At 40.3% G+C, this 19,011-nt stretch overlaps 1 protein-coding gene across 1 annotated transcript in view; it reads left to right on the top strand.

The window, feature by feature from the left end:
* The first annotated feature begins 263 nt into the window (after positions 1–263).
* The window catches only part of SHPRH (SNF2 histone linker PHD RING helicase), a 48,431-nt gene continuing 29,683 nt past the window's right edge, over positions 264–19,011 (top strand). The window contains exons 1-10 of the mRNA XM_058800908.1: positions 264–408; positions 2,815–3,484; positions 3,901–4,030; positions 9,901–10,119; positions 10,441–10,519; positions 11,307–11,457; positions 12,711–12,816; positions 13,299–13,555; positions 14,913–15,608; positions 18,072–18,323. Of these exons, the coding sequence (XP_058656891.1) occupies positions 2,846–3,484; positions 3,901–4,030; positions 9,901–10,119; positions 10,441–10,519; positions 11,307–11,457; positions 12,711–12,816; positions 13,299–13,555; positions 14,913–15,608; positions 18,072–18,323 (2,529 nt within the window). The 5' untranslated portion in view covers positions 264–408; positions 2,815–2,845. The remainder of the gene's footprint in view (positions 409–2,814; positions 3,485–3,900; positions 4,031–9,900; positions 10,120–10,440; positions 10,520–11,306; positions 11,458–12,710; positions 12,817–13,298; positions 13,556–14,912; positions 15,609–18,071; positions 18,324–19,011) is intronic.

Consider the following 19,011-nt stretch of genomic DNA (forward strand, 5'->3'; position numbering starts at 1 on the left):
CCCTGCACGGCCACGCCTACCCGCGTGACGCCACAACACAGCGCTCGCCCCGCCCTCAGCCGCGCCCCACTGAGGGCACCGTCGCTTTAGCCCCGCCCCCTCGCCCGAGGTGCACACAACTGCGCCTGCGCGGTTCCCCGGCCTTCCCTTCGCTGTGTTCCGCTGACATCAGGGAGGGGCGGGGCAAACGTCACGGTTCTTGAAGCCCATTGGCTGCCGCTCGGGCCAGCGCGGGTGCTCGCGCTCCCGCGTACCCGGCTGCCCCTCCACCCCCCCTGCCCGGGGGCTCCGTCCGGCACTGCCAGGGGCGGTGCTGTCTCGCGCCCCCCGGACCCGCCCCCCCGCCGCGGGGGCCTCGCCCGAGCCGGGAGGAGCCGCGGCCGCCGGGGCAGCAGCGTCACCGCTCCGGTACGTCCGCGGCTCCTCGCCCCGCTCCCCTCACCCTGCCCCCGGGGCTGCCCCCCGGCCTCCACTACGGCCGTGAGCGGCCGCTCCTCCCGCCGCGATAGTCCTTAGGTGCGCGGCGGCCGTGCCTCGGCGGCGGCGACGGGGCCGGGCAGCCCGAGGCCTGTGCGAATGGCCACGGGTAGCGGGGGATGCCGCGGGCCCGCTGCACAGTGACCGGAGGGCGGCGGTAGGTCACCGCAGCCGCGCAGAGCCCGCCGGTGGCCGGCATCGCGGTGGTGCAGTGCCGGCTGCCGAGGGTTTCGCATTCCGCTGCTGGACTCGCCTTCCCGAGCTTCCTGTCGCTTTCCTCGTTCGAGACTGCGAGAGCTGTCCGCGTCCCTGCGGCGGAGCGCGGTGCGGGAGGCCCCGGCCCTGGCCCTGGGGTCGGCGGGGTGTTCGGGGCGGCGGTGGAGCCGCGGTCCGCGGGGCTCCTCTGCAGACGGCCCCCGCCGCTTCCCCTGCCCCGGGCGTGGCTGCCGCTGCCCCTCATAGGCGCGGGCGTTTTGTGGCCGCTGGAGCTGTGGGCAGAGCCCGCTCGCACCGATCGGTTCCCTCCCGCTTGTCCCTCAGGGTGCGATGCCCACGCTGGCGGGCTCGAGCAGGCCGGGGTGCCGCTGGGAGCCTTCTGCCTCGGGGTTGAGTGCGGTGTGTGCTCGCCGTAGGGATTTGCTTCAAGTGCTGTCAGCATCGCTCCGTGTGCATGAGCATTGTTTTGAAAAACTCGCCCTTCCTTCCATGAAGTCTGTTGTGTAATTGTGAGAGACTATAGACTATCATTCTCTACGAGTGCCTGAAAGGAGGCTGTAGCCAGGTGGGAGTCGGCCTCTTCTCCCCAACAGCTGTGACAGGATGGCCTTGGACTGCGCCAGGGAATGTTTCGATTGAACCTTTGGAAGAATTTCTTCACAGAAGGAGTGATTAGGCATTGGAATGGGCTGCCCAGGGAGGTGGTAGAGTCACCATCCCTGAAGGTGTTTAAGGCAAGATTGGATGTGGCACTGTGTGCTGTGGTCTAGTTGACAGGGCCGTGTTCAGCCACAGGTTGGACTCGATGATCTTAGCAGTCTTTTCCAACCTAACCGAGTCTGTGATTTTGTGTTTGAGATTCAAACAGAGAAAAATTTGTATGTTCCATGATATTTCCTTTGGCTTTCATGATTTATTAGTTAGCGGTGAATTATTAGTTTGGGGTTTTTTTTTGTTTTTTCCAAGACCCTTACAAAATTATTCAGTAACAGGAATTCTGTTATGTTCCAGCATAAACCTCTTTAATATTAAGGTATGTTGTACTGGATTTAGTAGTTTACAATATTTTCCTCTTATCTTCCTACATTCCTTTAAAAGTTGTATGCACAAGCTGAATTGACATAAATATCCATACTCACAAAGTGTAATATAATGTCACAGACCTATTGCTACGTTCAGGCTCCTTGTAAAAAATCTTTTGAAAAAAGTTCCTACTTGCTTGAGTATTTAATTATGAGCATGTGGTTTTGCCTTTGTAGTTATTAGTTTCCCAGATGGATCTAATATTCTATATTTTGCTTCTTCATATATATCATTTAGCAGTTGTACTTTATTTTCTTGTATTTTATCCACATAGTCTGTTCTGTGCCTGGGTCAGTTGAGGAGTTGGATGTCTGTCTTGACTTAGGTTTGCAGTTAGTCAGTATCAGTAAGACTCTACATTTAGTTTGCTGACTGGTCCCCCTGAAATGCACAATAACTAACTAAGGGCTCTTCTGCAAGCAGTTTGTATATCCAGGGCCCAGGATGCATAGTTTCCTGGGAAAATTATTCAATACTAGTAACAAGGTCATTGGGGACTTTGAAGGACAGAACTTAATAGCTTGGGCTCTAAACCATATTTTATGTAGTGGCATCTTCAGACTAGCCCTGTGTCAAGTTTAAGTTTCAGCTCTATGTAGACTTTAAAAGAAAAGAGGAATTTTATGTGTATTTACCCCACTCCCGCCCCCAGATCTCCTGTACTTCTGCACTTTTGTTTGTGGAGGTTTGTTTTGGTTTTTTTTGCTGTCTTCCTCCACCCCCATCTTTAAAGCATTCCCCTGCTTCTTGGTTTATATCTATCCCACAAGATTCTGAGTAAGAGCTCTGAAATGAAGCAGTCTTCTTGATCTTTGTCTGTAGCTGTCTGGCAAACTTGTAAGATCTGGTACGAGACCGTGCTTCATGTCCAGCTTTGTGCGATGGCACAGGAATAGGAGGCCCTCTAAAGCTAATCCTTCTGAACAGTTTGACTGCACAGTGCATGTATTTGTGTCCCAGAATTTTGCACAGTGAAATTCTAGTGTGGCCATTTGATTTTGTAATGTCTGTTGTTGACTGATTCACTTCACTTTGCAGATACTGAAAGCACCGTTGAGAAAACGGCAAAATGAGCGGTCGTCGGAAACGTGCGCCTCCATCCAAAGTGGATGAGGAGAAGAAGAAAAAGCTCTGCTGGAACATGCACGAAGACCGGAGAAATGAGATGGTGGCTTTAGATGATGAAGTAACTAATGAGGACCATATTCCTGTTCCAAGCACTTCTGCATCCTTCATTGTTATAAACGATGACAGCACTGATGAAGATCTTGTACAGAAAGATGGCAGTGGCTCAAAATCTGTTAAGTTTTTGACAGTTAATGATGAAGAGGACTCTTATTCCATCTTGACTCCTGTCTCTGTACAGCTAAATATTATAGTCTTGCCATACCGTGCAGATGGGTCCTGGAAGGCTTTGTTGGGAGAATTTGCTCTTCGTCTGCCTTCTGAGCAAATTCTAACTGATGAATTCCACGACAGGAGCTTTACTCTAATGAGAGGAGACTCTGATGATGAGCTGCAGGTCTGTGTTCATGAAAGAAGTGAAGAAGAGCACAGTAATGAAACAAAAGAATACCTGGGCGCTTATGAACAACGTATTCTGGTGGAAGCAACTTTAAGTGGTGAAATATTGGAAGGTTTGAGATGGTTGCAAAAGAAAAAGATAATTGGACTTTATCAAAGACCTGGAGAGGCTCAGGCTTTAAAGGTATGCATTCATTATACTCGTTTTGCATTTTGGAGGTTCTTTTTTTGTTTGAAATATAAAATAAAAATATCTGAACAAAGTCTGGCAGCTACTATGTATTTATAATGTGATGAAAATGTATCATTTCTACATGCTTTTGTAATGTTTTCAGTGTGGTTTTTCCTGTAAATATATTTTTACTTTTTCACCATTAGCAATGTATAATGTATTACCTGAAGGAATCACAGAAGATTTTAGTTGTGTTTCCTCTACATGGTGTTTTTAGTAGATTTACTATATCTGTCTGTGCCTGCTAATTTTCAAGCCACTGTTATTATTTTTTGTGCTCTTCTGTTTATAATATTCTTGTCAATTAAATTATTTGTTAATTTAATTTAATTGTTAATTAAATTGTTAACTGTGTAACCTTTTCACAGATTGGAATTTATCTTCTTGAAGCTGGGCTAAGTAAACCAGAATTTCTCAGTGATGGAGGTGGAAGACCCAAAAAAGCTAATCAGATTATTCAAAAACTAATGGAGAAGTTCTACAGTTTTTTAATTCCAGGTAATGCAATAAAGTTGATTGTTGATGAACAGAAACAGTTTTGTCCTCTGTAGTAGTTGTAAATGTAAGGGAAAATAGTAGTTATTCCTGCCATCTGGAGCAACTCTTCTTTTGCAGGCAGCATTATTAGGTAATTCACCCAATACTATTATCTGGCCATTAATCATATGCTAATTTGTTTATGCTGAAATCAGAGGTGATAATTCTTCTCTACAGATGCTGAAGCATAGAGATGTTTTGAGTCCTTACTTTTTTGGAAGTAAATACAGTTGCCACTGTTTCATGGGGCAGTTTGAACAGATCTACAGTATCTTCTCCGAATCATACAGGAACAGTGTAAAAGAGCCAGGAATTAAATTTGGAAAACTTGTTCCCAGGTTGGGGCCTATCACAATGGGCAATAGATTTTGGTTTGGTTTATATTGTAAAGCAGTTACAATATAAAATACTACAAAATGCAGCTTTACAACAGTTTTGAGAATATACCACTGCAGATTGAGAAACATAGGCCTCTCTATCATTTTAGAATTAAAGGTATATTTGCCAGATTACACTTACTAGTAATACAGATTTATAGGATGATAAACAATGGCTTTGTGTTGTGGTGTCTTAGGAAACTTTTGGAAAAAACAACCAACCAACCCAACCAACCTTTGTCTCGTTCCTGAGTGTAGAGCTGATTCAAAATTTTGACTGAAGACTGATTCAGTGACTAGTATACAGAGTTTGTGTTGTGGCAAAAGCCTAGCATCCTCCCCAAATAGCACTGCACTTAATTAGAAGAGGCAGAGTTGTATAAAAATCAGGCAACTCAGGCTAAAGAGAAGCTAAAAGGAAAAGCTAACAGAATAAAATTTGAACATCCTTACCTGCTGTGAAGAACGAACGTGCAGCTGCAAGGAACAACTTGAGGTGTACCAAGGGAGGGGCCAATATAACTCAGTAAGTGGGGAAGGTACTGCACATAAGAAATCATCCTTCCAAAAACTGAATCTGACTGACACAAATATGGCAGTTTAGGTTTGAAAGCATGACAAATCAGAACCAAGAAGAGGTCTCTAGAATAAATAGTTTAAGGTCTAGAAATGAATAGTAGTGATTTTAAATATGTTAGGAGAAACACATTATCATAAATGCATTAGAAGCAGAACAGTTGCCAGGGAATTCATAGACTTGAAATCTCTAAGGTATATGATAGAGTGCTGAAATAAATGTAATGCTATAACAGAAAGCACAATTTTCTTCTCTGCATATTTTCTCATTGTGGAAGAGTTGGGGAAAGAGATTTGTGAAGAAAATTACTGGTGACTTACTTTAAGATCCAAACTAATTTTCTGCTGGAACCTGGGACATTTGTCCTCAGTACACCAAAGGATGTGTTTATAGAGAGTACCTGGTTCAGTGTAGCTTACAGGTGAAGAGTCACTTTCTGAAAGGGAAGACATGCCCCTCAAAGTTTCTGGGGCAGGAATGTGGTCATGAGAAGTTGGATTGTCATGCCTTAACTTTTCATGAGCAATGCAAGCAGCTCAGGTTTGTAAAGGAGCTGTGTTGCCAGCTGGTAAAGATTTGGACTGTTTTTGAGCATGTACGTTTTTATGTGCTGTAAAATAATAATGGAGTCTTGATTTCACCCCAGTGAATGCCATGTAAGTGACAAAGCAAAATAGCTGGCACGGAGAACAGAAATAAATGATTGCAAATCACCAGTCAAGTCCTTCAAAGGCATGTGCAGCTTAATATATTACTAATGCTTTGAGAAAAAGAATGATTGGTGAAGTGATATCAACAATGTTTAAATGTATTATTCAGCGTAACAGAGATGAAGAGCAACTGAAAGCTTTCAAGCAGACTAGGCCATGGAGTTTCAGTAGTAATTCAATAGATGAATGGAAAACAATGCAGAAGGAAAAAATTATGGCCTCTTTGCTAACTGTTGCAAGCAGGGTTGCAGTTCAGTAGATAGGTGTATAGCTCAGTAAATGCATCAATTTAATGTTCAGTGTTAGTGAAACCAAATCAATCGTAAAGAATTATTCTGAAGGTGTTAGAGAACAAAACATGATCACTAAACCACTAATGTAAGTCCTTAGTGTGCATTATGCTCTGCTCTGAATTCAGAAAAAGCATGTCACAGAAATGAAAAATAATTGTGAAGCAGGACCCCAGGTGATTATGCAATGGGAAAGTAGTTTCATTTCCTAAGAGTTTTTGAACATGAACTTACTGATGTGGCATAAAATAATATACCCTTGATTCTGTGCTGATTAATGCATTTCTCTTAAATGTTTCTAACAACTTAGTTTAAATTCCACCCATTTTTTAAACAGAATTAGTTGAGGTTTTGTAAAATTACACCTAAGTATATATTTTAACATTTATCAATATCCATCTAAAGTGAAATCTATACAATAACATTCCAAGATGAAGCTTCTTGTTCCCCCCACTGATGAGCAAATTCTCATGCTGATGGTGTTGTGCTCAAGGATTTACACAAATAATGGATATGACCTCTCTACTGCTACATTTAATTTTAATGTATTTTTCCTCACTGTACTCTGTTAATTCTGGTGATATCCATCTGGTTTTGAGACTTTGTGGCAGGAAGTTCGTCTGTGTTATGGCAAGCATAGCCATAGGTGCATTAAATAATCTGAAAAAAACATGATAAAATGTTTAGTGTGGAATCCTTGAATCATTTAGGTTTTAACCCAGCACTGCCAAGTCAATTACTCAACCATGTCCCTAAGTGCCACATTTACAAGTCTTTTAAATATTTCCAGTGATGTGACTCAACCACCTCCCTGGCCAGCCCGTTCTTATGCTTGACAATCCTTTATGGGAAGAAATTTTTCCCTGTTACCCAATCTAACCTTCCCCTGGTGCAACTTGAGGCCATTTCTTCTTGTTCAGTTACCTGGGAGAAGAGACCAGCCCCCATCTCACTATGACCTCCGTTCAGGTTGTTGTAGAGAGGACTAAGGTCTCCCCCTCATCTATTTTTGTCCAAACGACCCCAACTCCCTCAGCTGCTCCTCATAAGAGTTGTGTTCCAGATCCATTAACAGCTTTACTGCTCTGCTCTGGATGTGCTCCAGCACTTCCATGTCTTTCTTGTCATGGAGTGAGGGACCCAAAATTTAATACAGTAACCTCACAACATCCTTGTAGTCGTCCTGAACTGCCAGCCCTTTCTTCCAAAGGTCATAAACTCTCTGTTTTCCCTGAGTCTCAGCCAAATCTGCCTGCTCAGGCAGATGTTGTCTGCCATCTTACCTTTTCATCATTTACCATTTATCCTCAGTTTTCTTAAGAAGAATAAATTCTTTGTACAAAGATGGTTTTGGTATTTGTTTATTTACCGCCATATGTGAGGCAACAAGTTTTCCATTAATCTAGGCTGTTTCATTAGAGCAGATATTGTTATACTGCAGTCTGGAGAAGGAAAGATCCTACTGCAGATGCAGTAGCAGAACTGTAGTTCAGTCATTGAAGGAATTAAATAGAGTACTTGAAAAGCATCAGAGAAACTGAATTTTTAGATAGTACAATGGCATCTGTTTCTCAAATGTAAAAAAGATTAAGATGAGACCTCTGTAACTGAATTACATTTTGAAATGGTTGAAAGCATAATTAAATATTCACTGTTTAATAAGTAACTGAGAGGGATAAACTTCCCTAGCATCCTTTTCAAAATCCCCGTGGTATGTAGAACCATTTAATATTGAAAAAGAAATCTCTGAAAGAATCAACAAAACAAGAAAGGTGTGTACACAAAAATCCAATTGCATTTAAAAAAATTTGCTTTAAATTATATTGCAATCTTTCCTCTCATGTACAATTCTGGATAGACTTCGTTTTTGTAGCAGTCAATTTAGTACACTTAAAAATGTGAGATTTGAAGACTGTTATTTTAGCAAGTATAATGATAGGTGTCATTATATATCAAATTCTTTGATCAAAGTTATACTTTGCAAATACTCTAATTTTCCGTTCTTTTCCTAAAGTGAGGGGGTATATGTTAGAGGATCCCTTCAAATGTTTTCTTTAATATATAAAGCTGAATGCTTTCTTGGTGCTTTTTGTTTGGCTGGATCATTAATAACCCCACATGTGCACTCTGATTGCCTTCTTTATGTTACAAGTCATATGTATGGTTTTCATGAATATGTAGAAACTTAATGTCTTTCAGTATTCTCATTTCCCTTGACAAGCTCTGGGATTGTTCCTTGATTTGAAAGGATTAGGGGAAGGCACTGATGGCTGCCATATATAGGCGTATAATTTCCTCCTTTTGTTTTGGAAATCATTCTTCACCTTCATCACCCATTTGAATGAAGGAAAGCTTTTGCTTTTCCAGAAGGAGTCCTAATACCAGCTTCTGAACCTTATGATAAGATTAAGCTTTCTGGTTTTTGCCAGGTACATCTCTTCCTTGTTAGCCCAAGGCATCAGAATTAAAATCTGGTTTAAGTGTGTCAGCCGTTCGCTGCTTTATTAAAATGTTAAATATACTTTAAGGTTACTTCGTGCTGCAAATGATAGCCTTGACTTGCTTCCAATTTTGATGGTGGCTTTTTTTTGTTGTTGTTGTTGTTTGTTTGTTTGTTTTTAAGACAAAAATTCTGCAGCGTGAGTTTATCTCCAGTGCTAGCTAAGGTTAGAACCGGTCTGTATTTTTTTTATACTGGTGTTGTAATTTTAGGCCTAAAACACTGTTAAAACTTGGCCTGCAAGTCTTTCATTCTCTCATACCTGTTTTTTAGAACACCAACCCTTGAAGTTTTCATGAATTTTTGTTCTACATTGTTTAAGTTCTGTGTATGCCCATATATCCAAATTATGTGAAAAATACATAAACACAAGGCCTTCTTTCTTATAGGGTAGAAAAGAAGGGTAGGCCTTCTGTCCCAAAGGGTGATTACTTCTCTTGAGGTGGGTTTTTAATTTTGAAAGTATGCCTTGTCTTAATTTTTGCAGTGATGCAAGTGGTGAGAGTTATATTTTTATCCTGCTGCTACAATTTTCTTAACCAGATGAATAGGTTAAGGTTAACTTTTTCATTTCAATAAGGTCATTTATTAATATTTAAATCAGAAGCATGAGATAATTGTGATTCTGTAACAATTGGAATTTTTTAGTGGAAAGTCTCTATTAAATAAATAAGTTCTGGTCATTCTATACCTATATTCTAAAGAGCTTTGCTGATTATGTATACATCTGTGCTCACCATAGCATGTTAACTTTTGGGTGTTCTCGTTCCAGCTGGGGCAGAGTTCATTTTCTTCTTAGTAGCTGATGAGTGCCGTGTGTTTGGGTTCACTGTGACAATAATGTTTGTAATGCAATGATTTGTTACTTCTGGCTGAGTGGTGCTTGCCCCAAGTCAAAGACTTTTCAGTCCTTGCTCTGCAGTGCACAAGAAGGGAGGGAGCATGGCTAGGACAGCCAAAGGGACATTCCACACTGTGGAACAACATCCTCAGTTTATAAACTAGTGGGAGTTGGCTGGGAGCCACCAGTTGCTACTTGGGAATGGGCTGGGAATTGATCAGTGAGAGGTGAGCAATTGTATTGTGCATCACTTGTTTCTTCGGTTCTTCTAATCTCTCTATTTTTTCCTTTTCATTTCTATTACTATTATTATTACTGTTGTTATTGTTGCAATGTTTTTTTTATTTCACTTATTAAGCTGCTCATTGTTTGCTACTGCTGCTAGCTGAGTCAGATGCAGTCATGGGCATATGTTTAAATGACACTTTGCTTTGCTTATTTTTATGTATGTAAACTAAATATGTTGCTGCAAAATTTACCGAAATGTTGTCCCAAGTTGATTGATGATGCATGTCTTGAATTATTTGTGTATGCAGACGAGCTGGAGGAAGATGAGGAAGAATCCGACACGGAACTAGAGCGACAAAATATTGAAGAGCTTTATGACTTCGTTCGGCACACCCATCAGCAGGATATCCAGTCCCTGAGAAAGGATGTGCAGCATCCTGCATTGATTCCCATCCTGAGGCCATACCAAAGTGAGGCTGTGAACTGGATGCTTCACCGAGAGAACCACACCAGTACTCCAACTAGTGGCAAGTATATGGATCTGAAAAACTTGCATAATTGTGGAAAGTGTAATTGCATTGTCAGCAGTAATGTTTCCTTGCTGTTTGATTAGAAGTTTTGTGAGTTATTTCATTAGCATTTTTATAAAAGCTGCTGTTTGGGTCGTACACTAAATAATAAGCTAGGTTTTGCTGAGCAGCCATTGATGTATCATGTTGGTCATGAAGCTCTGTTGAGGTGGACTTCAGCTTTTTTTCTCTTAATGTCACAAAAAGGCTGAATAATTCTAAGGGGTGTGCTGTTGATAGAGAAACTTCATCATAGTAAAATGAACACTTTCTCCGTAGAGAACGCGCTGCACTTCTTATGGCGGGAGGTGATCACTCTGGATGGAAAAAAAATCTACTATAATCCATTTACTGGCTGGTAAGTTTTTATAGTTACTCTTTCGGAGGACATCTCAGGGTTGTGCTTTGTGAAAACCATGTTGGTAGCTTTGTCCTGCAGGATATAAGATATTCCATAACTTGTTTTTCAGTTAGCAACTAAGGAATTAGAACAGTGATATCTTTAATTTGAAAAAAATGAACAAACTCAAATATGTAATGCACAGATAAATATGTAGATCTCAAGTTGAAGATATTATTATTAAAGCTTTTCTTAAAAAAAGACAATAATTTAATGGTTTAATATTAACTTTTTTTAATTTAGAGTGTTGGAGGCTTTGCTCTTCTTCTTCAGTGTTTTCAAAGTCCAAAGGAAGGCAGCAGTATAAAGCTTTTTATTAATGCTAGGTATTGCATTACTAAGCCTGTTTCTCTTTTATTGTTAACTTGGTCAGAATAGAACCTCTTAATTGCTAGTTTGCTTTTTATTTTTCCCTATGTAACTTTCAGATCTTCTCCACATGTGAATATAAAAATATTTCAAATTTTTTGAGGCTAATGCTATGATATGCTAAGGTTAGCAAGGCAAGGCCTATTAGGAGGTGAAAAAATTCTGAAAATTCTGGCATGTGTATTTGTCTTGATCAGATTCATACACCCAAAAAGCTTGCTAGTTTTTGTTTATCTCAGCTTAACTAATAAAAGATAATGCCTCACCTTACAAACTTTGCCTTGCTGAAGCTGTGCTGTGTGTCCCTGAACACACCCTTCACTGTGACAGCATTCTGTGGTAACTGACTTTCGCTGGGAATGTACTTGAATTTTAGCATTATCCGTGAGTATCCCACTGCTGGACCCCAGTGGCCTGGAGGTATTTTGGCAGATGAGATGGGTCTTGGAAAAACAGTGGAAGTGTTGGCTCTTATTCTGAATCATACTGGACCAGAGATTAAACAAGATGATCTGGCATTACCTGAGGTAAGGAAACCAGGTTGAGAGTTATTATGAAGAAAATGCTTTTCAGAATGAATGCAAGTACACTTTTTATTGCTTTAGAAGTCCATATTCAATGCTCTATTATTGTGAAAGTTTTTCCCTTAATAGGACATGATACATGGCAGCATTAATGGTGGAACAGTTTGCATGAGAAGCTGTTGATCCTTTGCCATTGTTCAATGGCTTTATCTGGCACTTGTACTGTTAATATAGTTTGTACAGGCTTCAGGAGTTTGGACAGGCTCCTTCACTTCATTGTATTGATGGGTGTCAAACATCCATTAGTCACATGTTCTGTGCTAAAATAGGGACAGTTTACATTCTGGGTAAAGATTTCTGCTCTCCCTCTGTTTCATATAATAAATGAGCTTATTTAGGAACAGTTTTCCATCTTTTCACTTTCCTCATCATGCATACTGTGAAAACTTGGCACATCCACTAAACCCAAAAATTTTTTCTGAAGGGAAAGGACCATTATTCTTAAGTAAACTCTTACCACTTTGTGAGTTTCATCCCTTGGAAATCATGGCAGCCAGTTTCATTGCACATTTATCATAGTGATCTCCTGCCTGCTTGTCATTTTAGCCATTAAAAGGACTCAATTCTGAGAGAGAATAAGATGATTCTTAAATATATAAGAGGGTCAGCACCAAGTAGTGCAGACAGAAGAGTAAAAGCACTAAAGTGCCTGGACACCAACTGATAACAATAGGTAGAAACCAGAGCTTTTGGAGGGCTGGAGTTACTGAAACTGTTTCATGATGTAAGTAGTTGGGACAGATGTCAGCTAATATATGAGTAAAATTTTGGGAGGCAATCCCTAAAAGGAGAAACATGCTTTTTATACAGCTTTCTAGAGGTCTTCCTCTATATTGCTTACTTCCTTTTGTGTTTCTAGCTATATGTTAAATATATATTTTCCTCCCCCATCAGGAACCTAGATCACTTTCATCTGTAGGTTCCTGCAACTTAATGCTGAAGCAGTGGAGGACCCAAGAGGCTTTCAGAGCTGCTTTTTGTGTTTCAGTTAGGGTGCTGAACACTGTTTGCCAAGAAACTGAACTAAATGATGTGTCACTCTGTACATTAAAAAAGAGCTATTTGAGCAAATTGGTAAGATTAGAACATATATTTGTAGCAGCTCATGCTTACTTGCAAATATGAGGAGATTAATGAAGGTCAGAGTGACTGTGAAGAGACATGAGCTAATAACTATTTATTGTTGTCTGCATTAGGGTAAGCTTGTGAACTTCTTTGTTCCACCTCAACCTTTAGAGGGAAATAAAAAGAAAAAACCAAAGGAAATGGAGCCTAAATTAAAGGAAAAAATACAGTATCCCAGTAAGTATTTCTGATGAATTTTAAAATACGTTTTGCTCTTAGTGTTGTGTTATATTGGCCACTGACTATGAGTTCAAGGCTACTCTTGTCTTCTTCAGAATGAAGTTATTCTTTTGCTGAGCTCTGTCATGTAGGATTGCATGCTACAAACAAGTGATCCACGGTTAAAAGTAAAGCTACTAACTCAGAACTCTGCTACAGAGCTCCATGCAACTAGAGATCTTTGTAACAAAGTGTTTATGCATTTAAATGAAATAAGCTGTCTTTTTTATGCCTCAGTAAGAAAATTGGGTGATTTATTTCTATCGTTATTCAAAGTTGTTTTAGAATCATTGCAAAACAGCAATCTGTAGAGCTGTGTCAAGTAAAAGCTTGTCAAAATTGCTGCCTATCTGCATTTTTTAGATGAGCACTATGTTTAGAGTTACCTTAATACACATTCTGTGAGGTAACTTAATTTTTTGTTTTGATTCTTCGTACAGGCTTACGAGTAATGATACTAGCCGCTGTAAAGGAAATGAATGTGAAGAAAGGAGCATCCATAATTGCAATATTTAAGTACATCAGTTCTATATATAGATACGACACACAGAGAAATAGACGGCTTCTCAAAAGAACTCTAGAAAAACTCATTGCAGAACAGGTGGTAGAACAAGTTAAAGGACATGGTCTGGCTGGGTCCTTCAAGCTGGGGAAGAATTACAAGGAACAGAAGAAGCGAGAAAGAGCCAAAGAGCAGGTAAAACATGCTGCTGTAGTTATTTCAAAGAATGTTGCAAAGGCTGTTCTTTTTTCTGCCAATTGCATGCTACTCTCAGCTGTACTGTCTATGTACACAAGCTCAGTGACACTGATTCAGTGGTAAAAATGAAGAAAACTGCAGCAATTGCTTCAACACTTACAAATAAAGAAGCTGAAATCATAAGTAGATAAAATCTGGGGCCAAAATATTGATTACATCTGTCACAAGTCTTCTAAACTAGTGTTACTGGGAGTTGTATTGTTCTTACTGTGAAGTTGTTTTTTAAACACTGGTAAACATTAGCCAAATCCTCAAACTGGAAATTAATATAAATCCTTAATATCTGTGTACTGATGTGTTTATATGTGCATTAAAAAAAAAGAGTGGGGAGAAAGTCATTTGGGTTGGAAGGGACTTTAAAACTCATCTAATTCCAAACCCCCTTGCCGTGGGGACACCTTCCACTAGACTACGTTTCTCAAAGCCCCATCCGTCCTGGCCTTGAACACTTCCAGGGTTGGGGCCTCATTGGCTCTGGGCAACCTCTTCCAGTGTCTCACCACCTCACAGAGAAGAATTTCTTCCTAATATCTAAACATATTATCTTTCATTAAAAACTATCCCCCCCTTGCCCTGTCACTACGTGCGCTTATAAATAGTCCATTTAAAGCTTCTCATAGCTTTTGGTCAGGTACTGGAAGGCCATAATTTAGCCTGAAGCCTTCTCTTCTCCAGGCTGAAAAATTCCAACTCTCTTAGCCTTTCCTCACAGGGGAGGTGCTCCAGCCCTCTGATCATCTTTGTGGCCCTCCTCTAGACTTACTCCAACAGTTGCACATCCTCCTTATGTTGGGTGTCTCAAAGCTGGATTGCAGTACTCCAGATGGGGTCTCACAAGAATGAATAGCTAGGCAGGATCCCTCCCTGGCCCCACTGCCCACGCTGCTTTGGATACCGTCCAGGACACAATTGTCTTTCTGGGCTGCAAGTGCACATTGCTGCATCGTGTCCAGCCTCTCACCCACCAGTACTCCCAAATCCTTCTCAGCAGGGCTGCTCTCAATCTGTTCATCCAAGCCATGTGCAGCACGTTGCACTTGCTCTTGTTAAACTGCATGAGATTCCCACGGGCCCACTCCTCAAGTTTGTCCAGGTCCCTCTGGACGGCATCCCGTCCTTCAGGTGTGTCAGCTGTATTGCTCAACTTGGTGTCATCTGCAAATTTGCTGAGGATGCACTCAATCCCTCTGGCTATGTCATTAATGAAGACATTAAGTAGCGCTGGTAGCTGTTAAATGTCACTGGACAAGTTAGAATGTAAAGTCTGACATTCTTGGTTAATTTTACTTTGTAGGTAGCAAGGACTTCAGAAAACATTCAGAAGAAGCAATTGATTGATGCTAAAACTCAAACCAAAGAATCAAGAAACAGTGATGAAACATCTGAAAATGTCTTTGAAACTGCTTCACGTGAGAATATCGCCATGGAAGAACATGATTACTGTACAACTGGTAAAAATAACAGGAAATCTGAAGCAGATCATGAGAACTCTGTAGAAGAGAAAAATGTTAAGCAAGAAACTGAGGTCCCAAAATCTCCTGATTTTCCTGGCAACTTTCTTGTCTCCAGTGACATGAGCAGTCATCCTGATGTTAATGTTTCTAAAACCACAGCTGTTATCCAGCAGGAAGTCCCAAAGGTCCAGTCCTCACATTCCCAAGAACGTGCTGGCAGTAGCGTACAACATACCAGTTCTGTATTTCCATTTAATACCTCTGAATATCGTTTTGAATGCATCTGTGGTGAGCTTGGATTGGCTGACTACAAAGCTCGTGTGCAGTGCCTGAAATGTTACCTGTGGCAGCATGCAGAATGTGTAAACTACAAAGAGGAGAACCTGAAGAGCAGGCCCTTCTACTGTCCCCACTGCCTTGTGGCAATGAAACCAGTTCCCACAAGAGCGACTCTGATAATTTCTCCAAGTTCTATTTGCCACCAGTGGGTAGATGAGATCAACAGGCATGTAAGATCATCATCTCTTCGAGTTCTGGTAAGATTATAGAGCTTCATATTCTGGAGAGTTATTTTATCAAGGCTTGGGGCTTGTGTCACTCAAAGTTCAGAGGTCTTTGTCCTCTCTGCCAGAGCTCTCTGTTTCTTGCTGCTAGACCAATCCTTTGGCATTATGTGGTGCATTGCTGTCCCAGAAAGACAGTCTGCAATTAGTCCTTTTTTTTTTCTGTTTTAGTTGGTCTCTGGGGGATAAACCAGTGGAGTAGATTGTATAGTGGCTGAAAGCAAATTTTTGTGTGGTTGCAGCAACATGTGGCTTCTGAGAGGGAAGGCTGTTTGGAAGACTACCAAGGAACTTGAAAAGCCTATGGGTGTTTTGAGTGTTGTCTCATTGTACACGTGCACTTAAGCAATTCTCAGACTGTTGCTCCTCCTTCTGTTCTAGATAAAAAAAGTTTCTGTAGGTAAAGCCTGTAGCTTTGCATTTCTGGTTCTCAGGCTTTATAAGAGAAGTCTTTGGCATTGGTGTTTACTGAAAACAGTACTGTTACAACCTGGCTGTTGTGTCTATAACATCTACCAAATTTATTAGGATGTTGCTTATTTGGAGACCATGTATTGTCCTTTTACTTGATTTCTAATAACCCTGTCACTAGAACAAATCTAATTACCCTAATTATACTTAGGGTAATGATCACCATGCAGGTTTTTAGAAAATACTGATATCACAGTATTCAAGAGTCTTTTATTACCAATGCAGCCAAGTTTTTTCCTTCATATTTTTAGCAGTCAGGAGCCTCTGCAATGATCAAGAGCTTTGAAAACCATCAATCACTTGTATTTTGAACAAAGTAGTAGCAGATTGATATAACTTTGTATTCAGAGATATATCTGGTACCTTTGGCTATTACACATAGTTGCCCAACATATAAATGAATTCTAGGCCTCCAGTGCTATTTGTGTGAGTAGTCCAATTAGATTTAATGCAGGAATTAACAAATGTGTAAAACTCACATGGTTTTCTTAGGGCCCAGTCCATGTTTAATACCAGCTTTAAAGAAAATTAGCAGAAATAGATGTACATGGTCACAAGAAAATAGTTTAAATACTGAATGTCAGTACTTTAAACTGTGTGGCATCTTCCATTCTGCAAGATTGTTTTCATTTTCTTTTAACTGTGAGACTTGTTTTCAGTGTTGCTTCAAAATGAAAATTTGGTGTTTTATTTTCTGTGAGGTAAAATGAAAGTAATGGAGGTGTTTCAAAGAATCAGTTTCCCATGTTAACAATTTTTGAATTGCATGTGAAATGTGTTTTTTACTCTTCAACTGCTTACAACCCATGGGAAATTCTAATGGTTTTATGTAATAGAATGAGAAATTAAAATTTATCAGTAAGTCTTGCTTTGTGACAGATTGTCTTCCTGCTGCTGTGAAAATAATCAAAACTTGGCCAAGTTATAAATCTCCAGAAAATCTATTCATAAGTACTTGAAGAAATCATTAGACTTTGGCAGTTTGTTTCTTCGTGGTTTCTTCAGGGAGCGTGCTCTTTTTGGTTAATTTGTTTCTTTTTGTCTTCCCCTTCCAAGCTCCCCTTCTCTCTTTTGTTTCATGTGCAGTGAGCTGAGTTACTCTGTTGTCCCACTCTGGGGCTCAATAGAAAGAAATTATCTGCAGATGTTTCTTTCAGTTGACAGAAACACTGTTGCCGTATGCACAAACGTGGAGGAAGATTATTACTGGGAGAAAAAGTAGGGTTAAGACTGAAATTAACAGTGAAATCAGGTGCTGATCATCAAGGGGTAAAGAGCAGTTATTTTAACTTCTGTACATTTCTAAAGGGATTTGGCTTAACATTATGAGGGAGATAAGAAAAGTACTCCTGATAGTAGAACAAATGTCAATATGAAGGGTTTCTGCTAGTGCACAGAGACTGTATTTTACCTAGGGTACTTTTTTTCATCTCTTAAATCTCTGTAGGTAAAACTTTACTCAGAGTGAAATTTCTGGTTTTTATATATTTTGTTGCATATTTCTGTCTTTGCCTAATCACCTATTAAATTTTAGTGAGTAAAGTTTTCAGAAGAAAGGTAATGTTCTACAGCAAAGGAAAGGAGAAGACTGAACACGTAACAGTAATTTGTATAATGTTGTTCCATACAATGTTACGGAATACTTAATCTTCTAACAACTGTTATAACAAATAACTATTTGTAGAAAATAATGAAGTCCTCTCTCCTTCAAAGGAGGAAATAAATATTTTGCAAAGTCATAAAAAAATTGACAAATTTTGCATCCATGACTCTATTGTATTTATTATTAGGTTACTTAGATGAATTTCCCACTATTAGATGATTACACATTTTATGAATAGTTTCTTTTTATATGAGCAACACTGCTAAAAGCTTGCACAAATTAAGCTGTACTGATATATTAGCATTTTTATCATTCTTACCTCCCTGTTTTGCTCTCGTGCTGCTGCCTGTGAATCCCTGTAGGTGTACCAAGGCGTGAAGAAGCACGGCTTTTTGCAGCCGCACATGCTGGCAGAGCAGGAGGTGGTTATCACCACCTACGACGTGCTGCGCTCCGAGCTCAACTACGTGGACATCCCCCACAGCAACAGCGAGGACGGGCGCCGCTTCCGGAACCAGAAGCGCTACATGGCCATCCCCAGCCCCTTGGTGGCAGTGGAGTGGTGGAGGATCTGCCTCGATGAGGCACAAATGGTTGAATGCACCACTGCAAAGGTAGGACATTCCTGGTCATGCATTCATTTAACTTGAAAAAATAAGAGAGTCTCTTCTTCCCCCCTCTTAATGTTCAGAGTACACTCATGTGTTTGTCCTTGTCCCTTGTTCTTCAGAAGTGAATTTTCTGTTGGAGATACTTACCATTGAATGGTTCTCCTGTTGGAATTTTGGAAGATTGTGAAGTATATCCAGCTCAAAACATACTTAACTTAATCTATACTGACAGTTTAAAGAACTAGGTCATCATGTTGTATATGGTGTTTGATAGTTTTCAACAAGACACTAGCCTTGTTCAGTGATGTGGCTCAGAGGCATAGATGTGTCCTTTGGGTCTAGAAACTAAAATAGTCAGCAGTCTGTCTGCAAACTCAAGGGATACAGTCTGCAGGGGGGATTATTTTAATTAGTCTTTGTTCAGTTTTTTAGCCCAATACAGGAAGACAAAAATGCTACTTACATAATGCCTTACAGGCTTTAATGTTTAGAATTTTTTAAGCATATAGTTTATTTTGCTATTTGTTTGCCTTCTGTGAGCCCTTAATTGCACTCAATTGCTTGGAAGAGGACATGGCTTTTGTCAGCTTTCAGTTACCTTCTAAAAAGATAAAAAATGTTATATATGTTTTTATAATATATTGCACCAATGCTGCTTCTAGGTCTAAGGGTACATGCTGAAAAGATGTTC

The sequence above is a fragment of the Ammospiza caudacuta genome, chromosome 3 (assembly GCF_027887145.1).
Source record: "Ammospiza caudacuta isolate bAmmCau1 chromosome 3, bAmmCau1.pri, whole genome shotgun sequence".
Lineage (NCBI taxonomy): Eukaryota > Metazoa > Chordata > Aves > Passeriformes > Passerellidae > Ammospiza > Ammospiza caudacuta.